Genomic DNA, 23910 nt, shown 5'->3' on the forward strand with positions numbered 1-23910 from the left:
TTTTACACATATTTGTAATGGAAATGTAGCTAAAGACTTCATTTACTTTTTTGGCTCAGTCTGTCTAACCTCTCTTTTTTTAAGAGAGGTTAGACAGGAAAGTGGGTAATGAGAGAGGGGCAAAGGTCATCAGCCCGGGACTTGAACCTGTGACGTCTGCATCGAGGACTAAGGCTTCCATACACAGATGGTGCTTTACCCCTGAGCCACCAGACCACCCCCAACTAAAGACTTATTTTATAATTTCATCATCAGAATTTTCAGCCATTGTGTACATCTTGATCTACTGGTGCAGAATGATGATGCATGTCTCACGTCAATGACATAAAAATCGAACAAAATGTGACATGACCACACAGACTTCAGTCGCTTTGAAAACAATCAGATATGTGTGAGATTTAGGATTTCCAACAAGGAACTCAAAAAATCTTGCTTCTGATTTTTTGAGCACAACAAGGGAGTTACGTACTGCAGGTAGAATAAAAAAACTGCTTTGAACCTTTTGACAGAACCTCCCTTTCAAGGATTCTGAGCTGTCCTTCCAAGTTTACTTGTTTTCTCTGAGATGAGATTACTTTTGCTGTGAACTGGCAGTAAAAATGAAACTGAAACGGCACTGCAGTGCACTTTAATTTACTTCTTATTTTGAGCCTCACACTCACGTTTTGCTGCGTTCTGAGCCGCCCGTGGCGCAGAAAGCCGACAGTAATCTGTGGAACGCCAAGCGCTGCAGAGCAGCTGCATATTAACGCTGACAGACCTTATGGCAGCCAGTTCCACATCAGTCTGAGAGAAAGAAGAACGTTGATCCTCTAACATCCAGACCTGAGGCCACAATGAAGTTCACTTCCACACTCATTTACAGTCACAGTCACTAATAAAGAACCTTGAACCAACTGGCTGAGGGTGAAGACAATCACTTAGTAAGATGCTCTTCATCAATTTGTTTTTCTCTCTGAAAAACTTAGGAATCTTTAATTACTGACCATTAAGCGCTTTTACTGTACGTTTGCGACATGAAGCAGTCATTGGGAACAAATATTCTCCTGAAGAGCGAAGATTAAATTCTCATTCCTCCAACAGAGATGGAGAAAGGCCATCTGAAATTACATTTTAATTCGCCGGCTTGTGTGATCTCCTGATCAGGAGGGGTCCGCAGGCGGGAGGTAGCGGCTGCGCTCCGATAAGTCTTTGATGACTCTGTAGTTTCCACCAAATCTACAGCAATACCTGCATAAGGAGGAGGTAGAAATATTCCGTTGATCTTTTAAACACCTAAATTACGTCTAAGATTGCGATCGGACAGTCACGGTCCAGACGGTCAGCTGACGCCGACTGCGCAGACTGATTAGGAAAACCTTTAGGATGTGCTGGAAGTGTTGAAAGCCACCGGGTCTTGTCATCTTTCCAAACTTCAAAAGCTGGAATGTTTCACTGTGTCCCTGCTGTGTGATCTCAGGCCTGCCCAAAGGGAGGCTCCCGCTGATCAAAACCAACATCAAATCAGGAACTGACAGCCAGATTCCACCAGAGCGCCGTTAAAGACGTGATTACACCGTAATATGGCTGATATCTACATCGTGTAAAAACAACAAGGATCACAGGCACACCCGGAGGAAATGTTCAAATTATTAGTGAGGTGACTGAAGCTTGATGTAGGAAAGCATGAATTTATAAAACCTGACCAAAGGGAAAAATAAAATAAAAAAGTTGAGTTTAATGTCAAAGAATATAAAAGGAAACGGGTAAAGGAAGACGTTACCATGTAGCCAAAGATGTTAGTTCATGAAGATAATATCCTGGTAATAACAATTAGCCATAAAAATGGCTTAATGTTAACGTGCTACAACATCAGGAGGATTTTAAAAGAAATCCAAGTATTTTTTTTAAAGGATGACGATGATGTAAATTCTATCATTATAAAAATGTATGCAACGATAAACAAAGGTTGCCATGGTAAGATTCTCACAACGTAATAAACTTGATAATTGCTTCACGTAGGGCTGGACGACTTGGCTGAAGAACGTATCACCATATCAGAGTTTCACTGCCAGTATTGATAATTATTGATTAGTTTTTGTATTAATTATCTGAAATACTGCCAAACTGGTATTTCCTTGTTTTATTCACAGTCTTCACTCCGAAGCAAAACCTGAAACTGTTATTCAACTGGTTGTTGCTAGGTAACCAAAGAATGAGTGAGTTAGTTGATGCCACCAATCTTGCTTAGCCAGCTGCATTAGTTTGAGCAGCTAAAGCTCTGCCTACATCTCCCAGAATGCTGTGCGGTTCTGGATCGGAGTTCAGTGAATATTCTAGATATTGAATATTCACATGTATTATCTATCTGCTACACCGTCAACTAGACCCAACTTGGACCCGACTTGGACACAGCTCATCAAATGTATGGGTACCAATTGGGCAGTGTCAGTCAAACTACTATAGGTTCAGACGTTCCGATTTTAAAAAGGCTTCAAAATTAGCAGTAGTCACTTGCAAGAAAGATTAGACGGTTAAATCCGCAAATATGCCGTTGTGTCCAACAAATAGATATATGGAGTTGTTTCAAGCCACTAAAATCAGCCAGAACTGAGGGTCCTTCTGACTAGCCGCTAGCCTTCCAGAATGTTAGCCCTTAGCCTTCCAGAACGTTAGCCGTTAGCCTTCCAGAACGTTAGTCGTTAGCCTTACAGAACGTTAGCCCTTAGCCTTACAGAACGTTAGCCGTTAGCCTTCCAGAACGTTAGCTGTTGGCCTTCCAGAATGTTAGCCCTTAGCCTTCCAGAACGTTAGCCGTTGGCCTTACAGAACGTTAGCCGTTAGCCTTCCAGAATGTTAGCCGCTAGCCTTCCAGAACGTTAGCCTTCCAGAACATTAGCCGTTAGCCTTCCAGAATGTTAGCCCTTAGCCTTCCAGAACGTTAGCTGTTGGCCTTACAGAACGTTAGCCTTACAGAACGTTAGCCGTTAGCCTTCCAGAACGTTAGCCGTTAGCCTTCCAGAACGTTAGCTGTTGGCCTTACAGAACGTTAGCCATTAGCCTTACAGAATGTTAGCCTTACAGAACGTTAGCCATTAGCCTTCCACTCCAAGAAAGGAATACATTTAATAATAACATGCATATTTCTCTTATAAAAGAACAGACAGAACAGAATAGAGTGTAACTGTTCTGAGACATTACATTAGCTAATTACCTACTCCAGTCTGGATCCCATGACTATATAATAGAGACTTCCAGAATTCACAGAAGTCATTTAGACCCAACTTGTCTCACCCAACTTAAAAGTTCTCCCATTTCATTAGCCGCAGACCATTGAGGTTTGATTCATCTTATTAAAGGACTTCTTCCTCCAGAGCAGCTCTCCCTCTCATGAAATACTTCTATAACTAAATTTAATAGACACAGAACTATTGGAAAGAGAAGATGAAGCATTTCTTAAGTTCATTCAAATGGCTTTTTTGTTCAGGCCCAGACCGATCTATGAAATGTCCACTTTTTATTCATCTTTGATGGACGGTGCACCCGAGAGAGCCGCCCAACACAGAGGCAATACAAATCGTTCACTGAACAATACGTCTGCGCCCCGCGCATCTGCGTGAATTTGTTCTAGCGCCGAATCCACTGACCTTCTGGCTTTCTGTGTCAGCAAAGGTCAGGCCGAAGTAGTCCTTCTCCAGCAAGTTGAGGTGCTCACACACCATGTCCATCAGAGTCTGTCCTTTGGAGTGCTTCTGCAGACACAAACACACACAGACACAAAAAGGTTGAGAGAAAGTAGAGAAAGGCTTCCAGTGGTTCCTGAGGCTAGCTTTGGTTAGCCTCTTACTAGTCTTGGTTTTCCTGTAAACTCGTGAGTTTGTAAAGCTCCTGTTTTATGGTCTGTTTTTACTTCACTTCCTGTTTGTTTTGTTCTTTTCAGTTAATTTTGCTTCCTGTTTGGATTTAACACGTTTTTTTATTCACTAGGTTTCCTTATGTAACTCTGCTATGCTTTTGTACATTGTCTGTGTTTAGAACGGTTACTGGGACCAGTTTTCTTCCCCTGTTTTACTGTTTTCTGTTTTAAACTTGTTTTTTATCTTTCTGCAGCTAAATTGCTGTATGATGAGTCCATACTTGGGGACTTACTAACATAAAAGATAATGCTGTTTTATTCATATTTTGGGGTCATACTATTTAATGTCAGACTATGACTACATGTTACAAGCAGAGAATCTTCTTCTATGCATTTGCTGATTCATCCAAGTCTTGTGACAAACTGCAAATTACAAAGGAGTATTATTTTATCAGTAGTTTTTTTTTTAATTACGAGAATAAAGTCATAATATTATCACAGCATAGCTGTAATATTAGCAGAAAAACGATGCGAAATTACTTGAAGAAAGCTGCAAAATTACAAGAGAACAAGTGGATGTGAGAACAGCAAAGCTTCTGTAGTTATCAAGCTCTGATGCGACCAGCTCGTCATATCTGAGTGGTTTCTTTCTTTGAAACAAACACATCGTTTCAAAATCCTGTGACTGACGATGCTGATGAGTTAAAAATATTTCCTAATTGTAAAACCGAAACCGAAGTATAACTTCACAAGATAAAATATTATACGCTAATATATGACCTTGTTCTGGTAATATTAAGATTTTATTCTCTACTACAACTTCATTCTTGATATCTTATAACTTTATTCTAATGACATAATAACTTTATTCTCATTTTCTTATGACTCTATTCTAGTAATTTTATGACTATTCTAATATTATTACGACTTTATTCCCATTAATTGATTTTATTCTTTTATGACTTTTTTCTCATAACTTTATAACTTTATTCTTGATTTTTTTTTTTTTTTTCTGAGCCTGGTCCTGTAACTCAGATGGGTCTCTTGACTGAATAATTCCCTCATTGTCACGTAAACTACCAAGTTTCTAAGGCCTTTACAGAACAACTGTAGTTAAACTGGGATTACACTGTATGTTTTGTATTAAAGGGTATCAGAGTAAAGAGGCCAGTTAAAAATTAACCTCAGATTTGTAGTTGCATCACCTGCTGTTTTCCTTGCGCTTCATAGTTATACAGTGTTTTGTGTCAATCACATAAAATTCCACAAAACTACAAAGGAGTAGTTTGTGCATTCCACCTCAGCTCTTCAGCTCCCCATGCTGCATTTCATTTCAAATATTTAAGATATGCTTTACAGAAAAAAAGGTGAATTTTTGAATAGTAAAGCAGGAATAAGCAGAGGTCCATTGTATACTGCCAAGGTTGCTGTAAAGAAGCTTTTGAAATGGAGGAATTTCAGATTTTTTTCCCCTTTCAAATTCAAAAAAATACGTTTTGGCTCCACATTTCCTACAGGTGCAACAGGAGGTGAGCCTCTCCGGAACAAAGAATTTCAGACATGTACGTTAGTATTCTACAGGTTTTTTAAAAATTGATGATCAGCCAACAAACTGCAATCTGTGCACCCTAGTACTAACCATAATAACAATGTCAGCATTAAATTAAATGTGTAAGAATCTAAATTTGAGTGCATTTTGATTTTTCCTGTTTTTACATATGCTTCATACGCAGAACAAACTGATACCAGTATTTTTACAGATGCAGGCAATTCTAAAATATCATATTTGTGAGATGTGAACACATTTCATATCCAAACTGTAGGTGAAGATGCATATTTCTGCCATCACTGAAACCACAATAACAAGCATTTTGGTTCAGGTTTAACCACTGACATGATTACATCCGTGCACGTAAAGAAGAAAAAAAGCCCTCACTTTTACGGATGCACTCATCGGCTCCAGTTAAATATAGAACAAAGACGGCCGAGTTAATGTTTACACCTAACCACACACTGTTATCCTCTCACACATGCTTCCTTTTCTTGTGGCTCCTTTTGTGCACAGACAGTAAAATTGGGCTAGTAGTTGCCAGGGAAACAGATGCAGTGTTATTCCCTTTGTTTCTTAATATCCCAAGGGTATGACGAAAAAGTGCCTGAACTTTTTTGTTAGCGCTCAAGCGGCATTTGGAGAATGGATAAAATATTGCAATGAGAGAAAAAAAAAAAAAAGTCGTGTTGCTGCATTGTTCTCACTCTGACGTGACACATGAAGAGCAGCTAGCACTGAGCTGAGCCTGAAATAGCCCAGTGGAATGCATCGGCCCAGCCTGGTCTCACCACACATCCGGGGTGGGTGTGGCGCCTCCGCTGCAGGCCGGGGGCCAACGGGGAGCTCCACCAGGCATCCATGACTCAAAACCTAATTAACCCAGGAATACGGCAATTTCTCTAGAGAAACACAGAGACAGCGAGCGAAGCGACAGACACCAGGCTCCAGAAGGCTGAGGCACGCTGCCACCTGTCGACACTCAGGTTTAAGGCTGTCGCTAAACTGGAAAGCTTACATACAGTTCCATGCAAAAGTATTCACACCCCCTGTACTTCAAGGGTCACTTGAAATCTGCTGGTCAGTTTAACTCAACTGCAGGTGAGGATAACTAGGATATACAGTATATATCCTATATATATATAACATAATATATATATATATATATATATATATATATATATATATAGGATATATATATACATTCAACCAATACAAAATTTTCTTCCATTTTTTGTCGTGTTCTTGATGAAGTAGTAGAGTCAAAGTCCTCTTGTTATACTGATGGTGGTTCTTTCTTCTCGCCACTTTCCCTAAAAGCCTAATTTGTTAAGTGCAAGATTACTATTTCTGACCTGACAACAGTCTATACCAAAAAGTCCAAACAAAACACCAGTTTATATACACTGCAAATTCTAATCGTACATCTTTCAGTGACTGCAGTGCTGCCAGGTTTGGCTCATAATCAAGATGAGTGATTCATATGAAAAGACTTTGTAAACATCCCCCCACCGGCAGAGCGGGGTTATGTATGTTGTGTTGAGGGGCCTGAATGGATTTCAAAATGTTTTCAGTGTGCTGAAAAAGATGGCAGCCGTCCTGATAGTCGTACCTCACAGGTCGTCCCCTGCCCCCATCATCACAGCACACATTCAAACCTCCATGCACTTGTGCAAAAAGTATCCCCGGGAGTGTGCTCGTGCTATAATAACATTGCTCTTCTATTTTCTCCTTGGCTGCACCTGGCTCGCAATCATGTAACCACTATGGATTTTTTAGTACCCAGTTAACGGTCAGTGCAAGCGGCTTTGAACAGAGAAGGAGGCAAAAAAAAAGGCCCCTATAAAGACAACATGTTTTAGGTAGTTCTTGTGCCAAAACCTAAAACAACAGTAAAACGCTGCTTGTTGAGTGCTTGTATATTGAATGCAGATATAATTAGCTCCATTCAGCAAACCAGAATGAAACCAAACTTTCATCAGCTAATCTTATCAACTAATCTATGGATTGTTGTTTGTAAAGTTACGCAGTCAAAAATGAACAGCAATAATTTGGGTTGTTTTCATTTTCAAAGTCATATTTTCACCATGTTAGTCATTTAGAAATGTCACAGTTTCAAACTAATTACTTAGGAGCAAACTAAGTATTTAGTTTACAAAGTAAAGCAAGCTAAATATTTAACTCTGTGCTAAAAATTTATTATGAACCTTAATATGTAACTAGCAAGCTAAATGCTTAGTCTAAAAATTTAGCACCAAGCGATTTTAGTTGGCAAGCTAAATACAGTATTTAACTTCGAATGAAATAGTTAGATATTTAGTCTGTAAACTTAATATTTAGCTCCACTATGAATTGGATTAGTTGATATTGAAATAAATAATGTAAAATAGAGAGATTTATTATCTTCTGAAAATAAACCTCTTGCATATTTTAGTTTGACTGCACTCTGATTCAGTTCTGCATGTAGAAATCCCGTCTCGCACACGGAGGCTGCCTCCCTGGCCAAATGATTGTCTCTTGAATTCTGCCAGGATTCTGTGAAAAGGAACAGAAAACACTCAGCCTGCACAGAAACAGCTTGAAGAACCACTGTCAAGTCCCCCCCACAGCCCTGTAATGGGATATTCATTTCTCCCACCGCTATCCTGCAAAGTTATTTCCAAAGACAGAGATAAACCTGTTCAAGAAGAGCTGTTGTTACCGCGGGTCAGAAAAAAAAAATCCACAGTGGATTTATCTCCATGAACTCCCTCACATCTTTATCTTCCATCCTCTCTTATGTGTGCTCCCAGTTCCTTTTATTGTGAGCGCAAATTGTCCAGTTTCACAAAGCTCGACGAACAGCAACACACATTCGCCTGGAGAGGAAGACCTGGCCGCCGCAGAGACACGTGTGTTATGGTAAAGTGGAACAATGTTGTCAGCTTCCAGCAGCACCATACAATGCTCAAATCCCAACAAAGGGAGGTACAAACAATAGGGATGAAAATTTTCTCATCCCTATTGCAAAGCCTAATTCAACAAAATGTGCAAATGCTAATAGTTTTCCAATGTCCATACCTCGATTTCTCCTTCATACTCTGAGGAATCCAGCAGTGCCACCTTGAAGGTGGAGGTTTTAAGACGCTTTGAGCCTTTCTGAGGAGATTTCAGGTTCTTGTTTGGGGAGGTCTTCTCAGATGTGTCCTCGGCCTCTCTGTGTTCGTCCTGGTGCTTGGAGTTTTGTTCCTGTGAAACATAAAATGTGGGATTGGAGATGGTAAAACATCAAAAGTTAAAAGTGGAAATGAACAAAACCAAAAATGAGATATTTTCCTGAATGCACAGCACGCAAGTTGAAATTCAGAAAATACATTTGCTTAATGGAAGTATGCCAATTTTGAAAAAACACGTATTTCAATAAAAAGTTTTGGCACTAGGATGTGGAGGTTAAATAGATGTATTTCATAAAACTGCAATAGAAACACTTTTCTTCCACATCACACAAGTCACATGATCAACAGCTGGATGTTACTACTGGCGAAAACCACAAAGAAGATGACAGGAAGTGGTTGGAGGATGATGTTTTGTTTTGTTGTTGTTGGACAGTGTGCAGATGGCTCTGCCAGAACTCTCACAGCATCACAGTTCATAAAAAGTTGTGTGTCATTCTAATGTGTAACATATCCGACTACAATTTCCCCAAAACGCTGTAGGTAGCCGCTCCCATGTGGGTGAGGCTTTTCGTTCCAACCCCTGAATAAAACACAGACGTCTTCAACGTACATTATGAGCATCATGGCTGAAATATGAATATCTCTCATGTAGCTGTTTACATCCATTGTTGCCTTTATTTTTAAGGACTCATCTCATTAACAAGCTTATTCATGTGTGATTTTAATTTCATGTCTTATTTGATGGAAACACCACAATTGCAAAATTGTAAATTTTTGACAGCAACAGAATATAGACAGAGATTTGTGCACATTTGTAATGGAAACACAGCTGCAGTCACCATGGTGAGAGACCCAGGCTAACCTGATAACCCAGTAATCCTGCTTTATATTAGAGGTTCCTGGTTGGAACAGGGTTTAAATAATGGGAATGAGTGACAGGCATCCTAATTAGCTGATTGGCTGCAGATGCAGGGAACTGGAAACTAAAGCAACTAAGGGAAGTGCAGAGAGGAAAGAACACTACAGAATATAGAAAAACATAAAACTGAACAAAAATCAACCCAAACCAAAAAAACCTAAACATCTCCAACATCTAAATTCATGACAGGATTTTCAGCAGTTCTATATTGAGAAATACAAAAAGTAATGTCACTAAATCTACGGAGTTTAAACAGTGTTGTCCCGTTTAATAAAAACTGACTTAAAGCAAAAATATTGACAACGTTTTTTAAACAGAAAAACATTTTTGGAATTTAAATAAATTTGATCATCTTTCCTGTAGCTTTTGTTTTCAGCTCTTCTCCTCACTCTCACGCCAAATGAAAATGGGCGGAGTCAAAGAATCCAGAAACAAACACAGATTTCTAAAACCTCAATGCAGTTTGTTTGTACACAATCAATTTACGCTATTTAAAGGAATTGATTGAAATAAAGTGATTTCAATCTGGTCATATATTCTTTCCAAACTGGTCCCAGTTATTAAATATCACATCAAGTTCAGTTTATTAGTCAGATCAGTTTGAAGGTTTCCTGTCTAAGGAAACCCAGCAGATTGGATTGATTCATTGACTTGCAGCGACAGTGGAGAGGAAAACTTTGTCCTTAACAAGAAGAAAGCTCCAGCAGAACCAGAGCATGGCTCACTACCAGCGCCCATCTATCTTTTGTTGCCATTTACACGAATCTACACTGCTGGCACACATTTACAATGAATGGCAAAAGAAAATATACTGTTAGATATTTCGTTTTGTTTTACCTTTGAGAATAAATAAACTGGAGATTTTAGCTCAAAAAACTGTTCATTTGCCTAAATGTTGAGGGAATCAGTCCAAGCCCTCCCACAGCAGGGAGCGGACGCAGCGTTCCAGATGTCTGCCAGTGTCTGTACTTTAAATACGCCGTTGAAAGAGTTGGGCTGATTGCTGATGGGGTTTTAAAGGTATTCAGATTCATGCGAGGCTTTAGATGGATACAAAAACACAGCAGGAAGCTCCAAATTCCTTCTAAACACTCGACTTTGAGCCCCTGCTGAGTCTGGAACAGGAAGAAAACATCATCTCCATCAACACGTGGATATTACTGCTGAATATGAATTCACTGAGATGCTAACTGCTGTGTTTTCCTGTATAGATGTTGGCAAAAAATAAAATCAAATAAAATAAGCAACAGCTAGCCTTCAGAAGTGTGTATTGTTCTAATTAGTTTTAAATGATGCCAATAAAACAACAAGAAGTTGCACAAAGACAAAATGAACTCAGTGGTATTAATTTAGTAGAGGGACAAAGTCGTGACGCTGAAAGCACCAAATTGAGCAAAATGGAAAACAAAACAAAATATTGTTTTTTGTTTTTATTTTTCATTTACCCACCAAAAAACAAAACTTGCCATATTTTAATGAATCAAAGTTAATTTCATGATGGGGAATCTGTAAATCTGCCTTATTAGAAGAAAGGGATCAATTTCCTTCGTTATGACAGAATTGTTTTCTGATTTCTGGGTCTTGAGTTTGGTTTTGTTTTTTTTTATTTAATATTTCTGTCAACTGTCATCTGTAACAACAGGCTACTGTCAATGTTGTGAAATATAATTAAAATGAAAACAAAAAGATACATGACTTCTAACAGACAACTTTTTATTCCCAATCTTTTTCATTTTAATATTTATTTAAACCTTGAAATAAGTTTAATTTAAAAAAAAGTTGAAATGCAAACTCTATATAATGCTACTAGGAATCTTTATCAAAATAGATTTTAGGTGATGGTTAACAATAATAATAATGTCGAAAAACACAGTTTTGTAATTGCGATATTTCCATTAAATATGAAATGCAATTTAAAAAATTGTTCACATGATAAGTCATTAAAAAATGTTGTGACGTCATCTTTCAACCACTTCCTGTCGTCTTCTTTGTGGTTTTTGCCTGTAGTAACATCTGGTTGTTGATTATGTGACTCATGATATGCAAAAAAAGTGTTTCTATTGCAGTTTTGTGAAATTAATTTTGATATGGCTGAAAAACCACCTCATCCTAGCAGCAAAACATTTGATGGAAAAATGCCTTTTTTGTTGTTGTTTTTTAAATTGATATATTTCCATTAAGAAAATTTATTTTTGCAATGCAAAATTGCGCAATTAAAATATGAAGTCTAAGGCCACTTCATATTGCCTCACTGACCTGCTTGGCCATCTTGTTGTCAGAGGATGAGTCCTGCATGTTTGCTGCTGCCCCCTGCTGTCAGGGAGGCCTCCTAGATCCCTGCCGTCCTCTCCGATTCAGGGGCCGTCTCAGAGAAGTAGTACCTACCTGGGAAAATGGTAGAAAAACAGCAAACCTAAGCTTGAACATTTCACATATGACAGTTTCATAAACCACTTTAGGAACCTGCAATCTGTTAGTGAGAAAAACAGATTGTTCTTAATTTTCCCCCTAAAAGAGGTAGAATGTTGTCTTCTCTGCATTTTTAATGTATTTTGATCTTGTCAGCTGGATGTTGTTACAGCCCTGAAATGATTTTACATGCATGTTTTTTTTTTTTCTCTCATGCGTTTTCATGCCAGTTAAAATTAGTCATAATGGGTAAACTGCCTCTTATAGGCCAATAAAAATATGATTTGTACATCAGGACTGCATATAGACCCAATGTCTAGAAAACATCCACCTGTAGCCACATCACTGAAATGTCATCTGATGTTCAGCTGGAAGGTTTATTGTAACATGAACCTGGTTAAAAATCCACTGCAAAGCGGGGCTTTTTTTATCAATAATCTAAAGTAGCCATATCAGTTTTGTTTCCAAATCACATTTACTAACCATGCTTCATAAAACTTCTACATTGCAGAAACTTCTGGTTAAACCTTCTCTGATCAAACTGAGCCATCAAACAAAAGCCTGACACAAAAGCAATCGTCTAAAAAAAATTCTTTCACTGGAGGAATTGCGCTTTTCAGCTTAACATTCAAAGTTCTTGATAACTCAACAACTTCATCAGAAATGATGCACCTGCTCACCAAGGGCATGTGCTTTCACATGAAATTCCAACCAGAACACAAAGATCCATACAGTGTAGATTGAGTTCTTTAAGATGGGCTTGTTTGTGGGTTGGTGTGTGTGGGCGTGTGGGGGTGCGTGTGGGCGTGGGCGTGTGTATGTGCCATAAGTGAATATTCCTGAAAATCAGCAGGAAGCTCCAGTTGCTGGAGGAGAATGGAAGCCAAACCACAAGCGCAGAGAGAAGCCAGTTCTGTCAGTTTGAAGAGGTGTGTGTTCAGGGCACGTCACAACAGAGACTCACAGAGACCTTGGAGAAGAGTGAGTAACAATGCAGTCTACATAGACTACCAGCACTGAAACTACTTTGGAAAACTAAAAGCATATAATTAATGTAAAAACTCTTAAATCTACTTCCTGTAGTTTAAAGGGAAACATTTAGCTTTCAGGAATTAGTTATTATGAACATAAAAGCAGTGCTAAACAATGATTTTTAGATAAATAAGTAAATAAAAAGTGTCACCAGATTCTGTTTCCCTCATGAAAATGCAGCAGCAATGTAACACAAGCTACGACTCCGTCTGACTGTTGTGCAAATTTTGAGCAACCTTATAAAATTTGGCAAAAAAAGAAAAAAAAAAGATGAAAATGCTAATCAGTCGTGTTTTCATTTATTGATATAAAGTCGTGGTTATAAAGTTAATTTTATAGTCTTACACTTAGACAAAGCTTAGAAATAATGCAGGTTTCTGAGGCTGAGATTTTATTCCCGCAATATACAACATTGGCATGCTAACATGCTAATAAATCTTTCTCCTGCACCAAGTCTGGTTGTGGAGTACCACAGGGTTCTGTGTTTGCATAGCTTTCTTTGTTCTCTCTATATGCTCTATACATTGGCATTTGGTGCACTTATTAGGCAGCATAACTTCCATTGGTCTATATATCCATGCCTGTAGGTTTACGCATACAGAAACATATACACAGATTTTATTTTCATTTGTCTTTTTTCTCAATATCAGTGTTACTCCACACCATGTGCTGCAGTTCCAACATTGGTGTCCTGATTTTTTTGATTGTGCTGAAATTTAATTCAATACAATTTAAGACAATAAATTGCATTTTTATTCTTCTTTTTGATTTTTTATAATTGGATAAAATAACAATAAAATATTATTTGACTCTAGACAGAATAAGAGCCTCACTAAAGCAAATGAATGAAACTATAGGATGCATCAGTATTTGTATGAAAAGCTTTATGCTCTCTATGTTATTAGTTATGAAGTGAACCAAAACGGAAGAAAGCTGCAGTGTTTCTGTGAGCATCTATTCATCTCAAGCAAACATACAAATATTGACTTTTTGCTGCTTATGTGCGTGATTAAAAAAGAGACAAAGAAAATCTATATCACTGCAGATGTAATCTGTTTTTGTCATTATGGGTTGTGCGTAGGAACATAAAAATGTAATTATTAATCATTTTAATCAATAAATTCGGACTCCTCATAAAAAGCCAGAGTGAGAGAAAGATTTTATTTGTAGACTTTGGAGTGAAATATTTCAGCCAGTTTTGTTTCACTGTACGTTTTACATCACGACATCACAAACTTATGGATGTTGGAATATGAAGATAGACCCGAAAAGAAGACACAAAAAGTTACATTACAGTTATATGTTCATCTGCCAACTGTGATAGAGAAAGTGCATATTTCTATTTAAACTGCTGTCCAAGGCTAATCTATTGTTGTGAAATTATTTCATAACCACTCAGTAGATTTCACATCTTAAGGTTAAAATGCTTGTGACCTTGGAGAATGTTCTTTGGCGGCTGTTTATTAAAAATACTGACGTGTAAGACCCATGTTGTCACAAAATATTTCCAAGGAGATCTGTGCAAAACAGCTTGCAGGAAAACTGTGACCTTGAATGACACTTGAGAACCACATAGAGAAAAGTTTTAAAAGTGGCAACATTCAGACAGTCAAAGTAAAAAAAAAAAAGGTTTTAAATTGCATCCACTAGAGAGATTAGAGGCAGATTATCAGTTGTTTTTGCTGTTTTAAAAGTAAGTAGATCACATTGTACATCATTATTTGAAATGTTGGTGTTAACATTGTTACTGTAGTAGGTGGCTTCCATAAAAAGTATTTTGTTTACGTATTTGTTGAAACTGACATGATGTCGTGACAGTTTGGTGATAATCTGAAAAAACTGAGCTCCTCCATTTTCTCCCAGAGCTAAATAGAAACAACCAATCAGAGCCAGGAGTCGGGTCTTAGCGCTGTCAATCACAATCTCGTGTTGTGCTGAACATTCCCACCCCCCTGCCATCCTCAAAGCCTCCCCACCGTTGCTCTCTGCTATTGCTACAGCTTTCCTCTGTCAGCAAGTACATGATGCTGATTGACAGCGCTAAGCCCCTCCTCCTGGCACTAATTGGTTGTTTTTGGTTGGGAGCGGTGGTGCATATCTTCAGATGGAAATAGTAGCTCAAGGAGGAGATCGATCTTTTCACAGCATACCAAACAAATATGTATAAGACATATTCTTTATAAAAGTTACACACTGCAGTGAGAGGATCTCCCTGATGGCCTCTCAGCTCTACAGGCGTTAAATCACATCAGTTCAATCATGATGACCATGGTATTATCACAACTTGTTCTGAGGACAGACATCTACCTCCAGACTCCTGGCCCGGAAAAGGTCCTGACATATCGCACATGTTTAAAGGAGTGTGAACGTCCTCTCTCTGTGTCTCCTTCAGCTCCCCCTCTGTGCAAATTGTCCCATTACACAAAAATCACAGTGATCTGACAGAAATGAATTCCCGTCCCTTGGGATAAAAGGGAAGCGGGGGTCCGCTCGGGGACTCATTTCCCACTTGCTGTCTAATCAATTTCCTGTCACCGGCTGAACTGTGGATATGATTTCAGAGTAAACTCTGATTGGAGAGAAGAGGATCTGAAGAATGATGCATTCTCAAGGAGGGGGAAAAAAATCAAGCGATCAGCATCGCCGCCTCTTCCTCTGATTGCACTCTGAAACAAATGATTCTAGGCTAATAAGTACTCACCCACTCTCTGGAGTGGGTGCGTTACAAGTGCTTTTTTTTCAAAGAGAGGTAGAAGGTTATGTCTCTGTTCATTCAGAGCAAAAATCCTGCATCCTGTAAGTAACCCTCTTTCTTACAGTAAAAGACTCAGCATCATCATTTGGCTGAAGCTAATCCCTGAGATGGTGAGAGCAAAGTAAATCTGCCATCTCAAAACAACTCTAAGCTAAAAATTTTGCGTTCATGCAGAAGCCTTTTTTTTTATAAACCTTTAAACCAGGGGTGCTCAAAGTTGGTCCTGGAGGGCCGGCACCCTGCATGTTTTAGTTCTCTTCCTGGTGGTACCAACAACCTTTTCAGCATGTCAGTGTTCTTCTTAGGCCTTCTAACGAGCCATCATTTGATCCAGGTGATTTAACCAAGAAGAGACACTTACTGGAAATACTTTCCATGTTAAATTCTCAGGGCACGTTTGGAACAGGAAGATCAGTGGCTGTGGACTGCCTCCTACTGACATTTATTATTGTCTTCCTTGTTAACAATCCCTGAAAAGAAACGTCATAACAGTTTAAAGGTTCATTAAGAAGCACTTTCTTAAACTACTTTATTGTTCCCAAGGGCAAATTTATAATTGGCTCAAGACTGTAGAGTAGCAGCTCAATAAAATACACATATAATACATACAAAGGGCCATATACAGTATGTATACTATGTAGACACAACCATTTAAAAAACAACAGAACATCAACATTATTGCACACCTTCCAGGTCTCACTGTACTTTATTTTAAAATTTTGATTTAAAATTTTGATGGAAGTGAGTATAAAAGAGTATTTGGAGGGATTGTGTACCTTCTACAGGAAGGCAGCATTTCTTACTGCATATCCAGAACTCTGACTCAAATTGAACTTGTTTTAACAGAAGTTCCTTTGATCTTGGGTTTTCTCAGAAAATTCATTATCTTTCATCCAACAGTAGTCTTGAGGTTGTCACAAAACTTTACTGTAAGCATTCTGAATCGTTCTTAACGTCCCCCTGAGCCACAGAACCGAAGGTTTTCACCGTGTGGACATCCAACAACAAATTACCCCAAAACAACTGCAGTCAACCCCACTCCAGTTCCCACTGTGGATATTTTTCACTCCCGTTCTGACCACGTTAACAAGCGTGCCGCCAACTGTGACGCATTTCACAAAGACTCCAGAATCGATAGTTACCGCCGTTTGTTCGCTGGAGGTGAAAATTCCCTCCTACAGGCATGTTGAGACACACACACAGGAAGAAGATGTGATAAAGAACACAAATCACCTAAACGTAAAGTTAGTTGGAGGTAAATGGATGTCCCTTATAGAGACATTGTGTCATCGAATCAGATTAATTGGCAAATTAGCACAGATTGATGTCGTAGAGTGAGGCAGTGGAGCCCGGCGAATGCATTAATTTCCTGTAACAGACTATTACCCACAATTGCCTCTATCAGCCAACTGACAAAGACCTCTGCAGAGGCGAGGAGGGAATCTCAAAGTGCAGTGTGGACTGCTATTTTCTTTGTTGCGGACCTCGTGTAGCTCCCAGACAAGCTCTGCCTTTGATATGTGGCTTCAGTTCTAATAATTCATCATAGAAGAAAAGCATCATGTCTCCCCTAACAAGCCGGGCCAGTCCCCACCTTTCTTCTGCCTCTTCCTCCTGTCTATCCAGCCTCCTAAGAGGTACGCTTTAATCAAAGCTAGGCAGGAGGATGGAGAAAGTGTGTGTGTGAGAGAGAGAGAGACAAAGTGTGTATGCATGTGGAAGAGAGCAGGCTAAGCTTCGAGATGCAGTTGCCAAGGTAACTGCATACAGTCCTCTCTTTCACACCGACTCATCTCTCTCTCTCTCGGAGCGATGATAGGGGAACAGAAATACTAACTGAACAAGAAGGCAAATGATGAGACAGCTGGAAAGAAAGGGGGATCACAGATAAACAGAAAAGATAAAGAACGACAAGAAGGAGGAAGTATGATTATGTGGCATTTCAAGTCAGAGCAAATATCAAACAGTCGCCATCATGGCTCAAGGTAGCAAAAGTGAACAGTGGATGTGTTTCCATCTACAATACAATTGCACAATTTGACATTTATAAATGTCAAAATTTATAAAATAAATTTGCTCAACAGAACCACGCCGACTCTCACTTTTCAATTCAAAGGTATGGTTATAGGATCAGGTTGTTTTTTCTGTTGTATCAAAATGGGTTTATTTCACCAAACTGCAATGGAGACATTTCTTTCACATCACACGGATATTGCCGCTGGCGCAAACCACAAAGAAGACAGGAAGTAGTTTCAGGATCAGTTTTTAAACTTTTTAAAATTTAAAACTTATTAGCTTATTAGCTGAACAACAACAAAGACATTGAATTTGGTCCATGCATCATGAAGATTTGACAATGTCCATTTACTCATTAATATGTTATCAATTTTAGATTTTTGCATTACCTAATATTACATTTTTCCTTTTTCAGAGACTTAAACTTTGTGCTTTTATTGATTTTTAGTTTCTGAGTCCAACACACCATTGTAGAGAATGCTAAATGCTAACTTTAGTATGCTAACAGAGAGTATTCCTAGTCCTCTTGGTGTTAGATTGTGAATAGTCTGCTACAAATCTGCTACTTTCTTCACAGAAGTTGAGAAAATGACAAATTATATAATAAAGAAAAAGTTGAGGTGTAACATTGAATTTTATTCAGTAATAAAACCTAAAGTTGTATCTTTTAAGTTACTTTGTTTACTGGATCTCTGCTGCTGTACTGTCCAGCAGTGTCTCCTGTTGGCATTTGTACCTTGAAGGCAGCAGAGTCTCAGTCTGGCATGTCGCCCCACTGCTGCCTGTCAGTGGCAGTTCACACAGTGGCCCAGAGAAAAGGATGGGAGACTCAAGGACACCACTGTCACTCACCCAGCACCAGATCCAAACACACTGACACTCTGACAACTCATGTTAGCACTGATGAGACCCATCGGGCATCGCTCAGAGCACTTCTTATTTACCAACTACCTCGAGTGAAGAAATGAAATCAGTTTTTTGATAGTGTGATGTTAACACTGCTGAAGCTGGAGAGCCTGACATAAAATTTCAGGATTACTCTCACTCCCATTAAACACACTGTCTGAGTTAAATAGAAAAAATGGGACTGAACAATGAAAGCTTAACCGCAGAAAAAGTCTTAAATAAAATAGCTAAATAGATAATTTTCCATTTGATTTGTCCTCCATTTTGAAATCACAAGAATCTTTTTTAGATGAAGGCATCAGATATTAATAATATATTAATAGTATTCTAGTACACTTTTTAAGTCCATTTTGTTAGGTGTGAAATAAAGACTTTTCAGGACACTAAGAAGTAACAACTGATTGAGGGTTAAACTCAGCTAGCTAACTAATTTAAAGCTGGCTGCACATTGAAAACTCCCACTCTCAAAAGTCTGTACAATTCATAACTTATACTAAAAATAATAAATATAGAAGAAGAATTACTTTATTCATCCCAGCAGGGAAATTATTTCGCAGTTACAGCAAGAATTTTTTTATACACAGATTAACACACACGACGGGAGCTGCGTCTGCAGGCAGCCAGCGCCATTTTGAAGGAGGACATGCGGTAAAGGTCGTCAGGACCGGGAGTCGAACCCGCGACGTCCGCGGGTCTAAGGCCTCCAAATGTGGGGCGTGCTAACCCCCTGCGCCACCACAGCACGCCCCAAAAAATATAGTCATTATGCAACTGATGTTGACATATCAGTTCCAACAGTGCTGTACACCACACTTTCATTAAGCTAAATACATCAGCTGTATTCTAAACAAAATCTTAAAATATAAGGTAGTTAATGTTATAATCAGCAGAGGAACTTGATTAAAATTTTCATCAAGTTAATTGCAGGATCCTCATTTTAATCGAAAACTTCAACAAAATAAGCAACATTTTCAATTGAAAACCTCTTTCTTTTCCTGCCGCATTACCAACCAAGTACTAATCTGTTATTGACGTTATTCAGCCATCAGAATGGTGCAAAGTGATATTATACCCATTCAGCTTTCAGTGTTTTCTGACCATTCACGTGACTTTTTTGAAAGGAATCCTTCTTTAGAAATGTGGACTGTGGATGCTGACATAACCTTGGGGACGTCTGTGCTGCTGCTACATGTTTAGCATTGAAATGATTTCTTAGCCTTGACTATTCTATGCTGATAGCTACACTGTGCTAAAAGGCTAACTCCTTTTCGCACAACTTGAACATAACAATAGTCTTTTCCAGCATCCAATATGATTGTTTTTAGAAGCAAAAATGAACCCAATGTGGGCCAAGAGAAGCAGCTTCGTCATTCATTTGCTGTTTGTGGAAGTTGCTTGGGCATCAGATTTATGGGCGTACCAGAAACTCTTGAATAAAAAGGATTCCGGTCAAAACCGTCATATGTAAAAAAAAAATAAATAAAATCGTTTCTTAATTTTTACCCCATTGAAATCTTTATTAGTAGATTAATGAATCAAAATGAATGTGCTACAGTCCCATAGTTACAATGCAACTGTTATTCAGCCGTTCCAAACTAATATGCTTGATTAATAGTATGCAAAGCGACATTTACAGGTTTCTGTGAATTGCTATTTGCTCTCTTGTAGGAGTCTTTTTCATTCTGCACTAAAGCTCAGTGGAGGATTCCCAAGGACAGCTGCCTTACCTCTGACAAATCTGTCTTTAGATGCCACACGTTGTGCACCCTAAAGACTGAAAAGGTTTTTTTTGTTGTTTTTTTCCCCCCTTTCTCTCCTTGCAGTTCTTCCATCGTCCCCAACTCCCACTGTTGATGCCATGATGAATGACCAAAGACACCATTTCTGGAATTATGCACCTCGGCAGCATGCAAACAACAGACTAGAGCGTTAAACAAGAACGTGGGTGTGGAAGCGTACAGGCGGATGAAAGGGCATCATCATGGACCTCGAGGGCAGGGAGACACATAATGGCAAGACAAAGCTTGTTGGTTTCTAATTGCTCTGACAAAGCTGTCCTTAACTCTTTAAAGCCACAAAAATGACACTCAGAGGGCCGTACCCTGCACAGTGCTTGTTGTTGAGCTGTCCGCTCTTATCTATTATTGTCGAAATCGCTTCCAAAACAAGCCTTTAAATCATTTCTGTTTTGTCTCAATGCCAGCTTTATTTCCACTGCGTGGAATACATTAAATGTGTGCAGAACCCAAACTAAGCTGGCCCTCTAAAACATATCCAAGTGTGAGAATATGTTGCCCCAGATTTGCTCCGTTTCTGCCAAAAAGTTCTGCAAGACTCTCTGAGGCTGGAGTGTATCTGTCTCAACTAGACATCTCAACTGTATTCCAGTTAATGAGACACTGACAACAGTCCCACTTTTCAAACCAGACTCTCCAGCATTGTAATTTCTGTGTGGTAAAATTGTTTCCTGCTGCTTAAGACTGCAATCACAGCTGTTTATGGCTGTAGATTAAGTGCTGATGTAAAAACAACAATAACAAAAAAAAAAAAAAAAACAGGTCAGAGCAGTTTTGGTAATACTGTTCCCGGTTGTTCTGGAACTACATTTACCAGGGTTTTCTATTTTTGGGGGCTAGAAATGATCTTACAATGACAAATAATTTATTAGCTGGTGAAGCAGGGTAATAGGAAACCAGTAGACCCAACAGTGGTGGTGTACCTCCTGCTGATTGTGTGTAATTGAATCATTAACTGAAAGGAGGCTTGTTCAACATGGGAGCAGTGTGAGTTTAATCAGTGAGGTCATTCACCGACGTCAAACAGACGGCTCTTATTTCAGGACGACGGCAGGAAGTGTCATCATCCAGGCTGTGCTGCAGTTCTCTCTGAAACAGATCATTGTTCTGTGCAAAACATCTTACTTTGACTTAAACTGAATCACAACCCAGGTAAAATTATATTAAAAGTTGCAACCAGAAAGATGGAGAAGACAATGGAAACCTACCATTCAATTAGACATGATGGGCCTTTTTTTTTTTTTGACTGAACTGAAACACTGAATTCCACAGCAGATCTACATGGTAAGGTTGTCAAAGTCAAGCTAGCATAACAGATCTACGTCTCTCTCCCTCACTAGCTTTTCTTTCAATAAAAACTTTTTCCTGATGTGATGCCCTTGGACCTTGCTCTCTAGTTGTTGTAGTGTTGACAATTAGTAGCAGCTGCGTCCCTTTTTTAAAATAAATCTCACGTACATTTAAGGTTTGCTGCATCATGTTGCCAACTTGACAGCTAAAACCAGTGGCAGTCAAAGTTATTGAGTGGTTTTTTGTCCTCTCTATTACGTGTAAAATCACATGGCAATTTGCCTGTAGACTACTATGAGCTCACATTTTCTGAATCTTTTCTTTCTTTCCATTAGTACAATGTTCCCACCACTTCTGGGGCCCTTCATTTCAGGCCCTAAAATTGATGACCTTTTATAGGCATCAGGTGCAGACAGAATCAGTCCAACTGGAATGATATATTATTGGTATGCAATGTGTGAATGCATGCAAGCATTCCATTACACTCACTAATATTGTGATGATAATTGTGGGTTCCATATATAATGCAGTTCAAGGACAAATCTGCATGCTTACAAAGCCGACAGTTTTAATGCGTCACCTCCTAGTTTGTTAAGCTAGGAGGTTGAAAGACATACAGAGCTTTTGAAGTCCCAGCAACATAATACACAACATATTCAAATAAAATTGGTGTGTTGTCTCCCATTAAGCTGCAGACAAGCTTATGTGTGCTACAGTTCAAGTTCCACAGAAACACTCGTCTGTAGAATTTCAAACGGAACTTGTCTGATGGCCCAAACCGCTTGAAGTTTTGCTTCGGCACAGCACACACACTTCGTCTGATCCTCATTTTGCCTTTCCCTTTGAAGGAATACACAAACGCATGTATACTGACAATACATACACATAAACACGCACCCACACACACACACACCTACGCAATTCTTTCCTACTTTGATTTTATTTTCTGCAACAGGTCTCTGTCCCTGTGGTTGTTTATTATAATGTACAAAAGTCATTTTACTATAAATATTACTTTATTTCTTTTGTTTTTACAAATTCAGTCTTTCTTGTCTCATCTACTCAGTTCAATGCTGTTTAGTGTAACTCTGTCACTATATGAAGGGAGAAAAAATATCAGCTGGCACACAATCAGTTCTGAACTGTTTATATATAGTGGACCCCCACATATTCACTGTTCAGTTTTCACAGATTTTTCTGTTGAACTCAACTACAAATCTTAAATATTTGACAGAAAACACATCTTGGGAAGCTGAAATATATAGACGTAATTCTTCTTGACATTTGCAAAGCGGCTGATTCAAGAGTGGCTTAAGTTTTACTAGTTGCTGATTGGCTGTACTCTAGCCTGGTGAAAAGCTGCAGCTAGTTCTACACTTTGCTTCTTCCAGATGTCTGGACCCTGTTTACTGAGAAATGACTGGTTGCGGGAGGCATGGACTTTGTTGAAGTTGAAATGATTGGATTCGATTTTACCTAATTACTATTGTTTGGCCATGACAAATGTAATACGCCAGCATGATGAAGATTCCTGAAAACAACCCTGTGGGGAGTGGAGCCACAACATCTTTGCCAGCAATAAAAAGTCAAGCATTATTCTTGCTCTGACTTTAATTGCTCAATATTTAGAGTTGTGGACTGGATGGCTTTGTTCTTTTTCTCCACTGCCATTGCCAAACTACGATCACAGGCAGAATATAACCGTAAAATGACGTCTTTGTTCATCACTATTTCTTCTGTTCCGTGATTGTAGAAATTGAGCTCAATGGGAGAAATTCCAGGCGGAGAACTGAAGGGAGATGAGAATAGAGTGGAATTGCATAGGAAGGCAATGGCCCGGCTAACTTTACCCTCAAGAGCAGCGATAAGGAAGACTTTGGATGTTAGCTTCAGCTGCAGTGCTGAGACTGTGTCAACTGTGTGCATTAATTCATATTAAGGCATATTGGATATTGAACTATATGCAGGTATGCCATTTTTAGAGGGGGCCTTAAGCATTCCTACATTCCATAGTCACTAAACCAAATACCAAGGGTCCTCTGTACAGTCATGGCAAAAAAAAAGGTTTCTGTAATGAACCTCCACTAGAAACTGTGCACCTTCTAATCACTGAGCTGAGCATGAACTCGCCAAACTATTCTTGAGTCAATCTCTGACAGATGGCTTCCTAAACTAGAGAGGGATCCCAGGACAAGGTCTGAAAAGAATGCACTGCAAGTATTGCAATGGTCTAGGTAACGTCCAAACA

The 23910-nt window shown here is 38.9% G+C and overlaps 1 protein-coding gene and 1 long non-coding RNA gene across 10 annotated transcripts in view; one reads left to right on the forward strand and one right to left on the reverse strand.

Annotated features, from left to right (window-relative positions):
- LOC114148877 (band 4.1-like protein 1) overlaps positions 1-23910 on the reverse strand; it is a 105685-nt gene that overhangs the window by 41528 nt on the left and 40247 nt on the right. For all 9 annotated transcript variants that reach the window (XM_028024372.1, XM_028024373.1, XM_028024374.1 and 6 more), the window contains exons 2-4: positions 11715-11843; positions 8445-8612; positions 3627-3731 (exon numbers count right to left, since the gene is read on the reverse strand). In XM_028024372.1, coding sequence (XP_027880173.1) covers positions 3627-3731; positions 8445-8612; positions 11715-11753 — 312 coding nt within the window. In that variant the 5' untranslated portion in view covers positions 11754-11843. The remainder of the gene's footprint in view (positions 1-3626; positions 3732-8444; positions 8613-11714; positions 11844-23910) is intronic.
- LOC114148880 (uncharacterized) lies at positions 12064-22659 on the forward strand. The gene is made up of 2 exons (XR_003596370.1): positions 12064-12848; positions 20400-22659. It is a non-coding gene; the product is annotated as an uncharacterized LOC114148880 (long non-coding RNA).

This window comes from Xiphophorus couchianus, chromosome 7 (genome assembly GCF_001444195.1).
Source record: "Xiphophorus couchianus chromosome 7, X_couchianus-1.0, whole genome shotgun sequence".
NCBI classification, from domain to species: domain Eukaryota; kingdom Metazoa; phylum Chordata; class Actinopteri; order Cyprinodontiformes; family Poeciliidae; genus Xiphophorus; species Xiphophorus couchianus.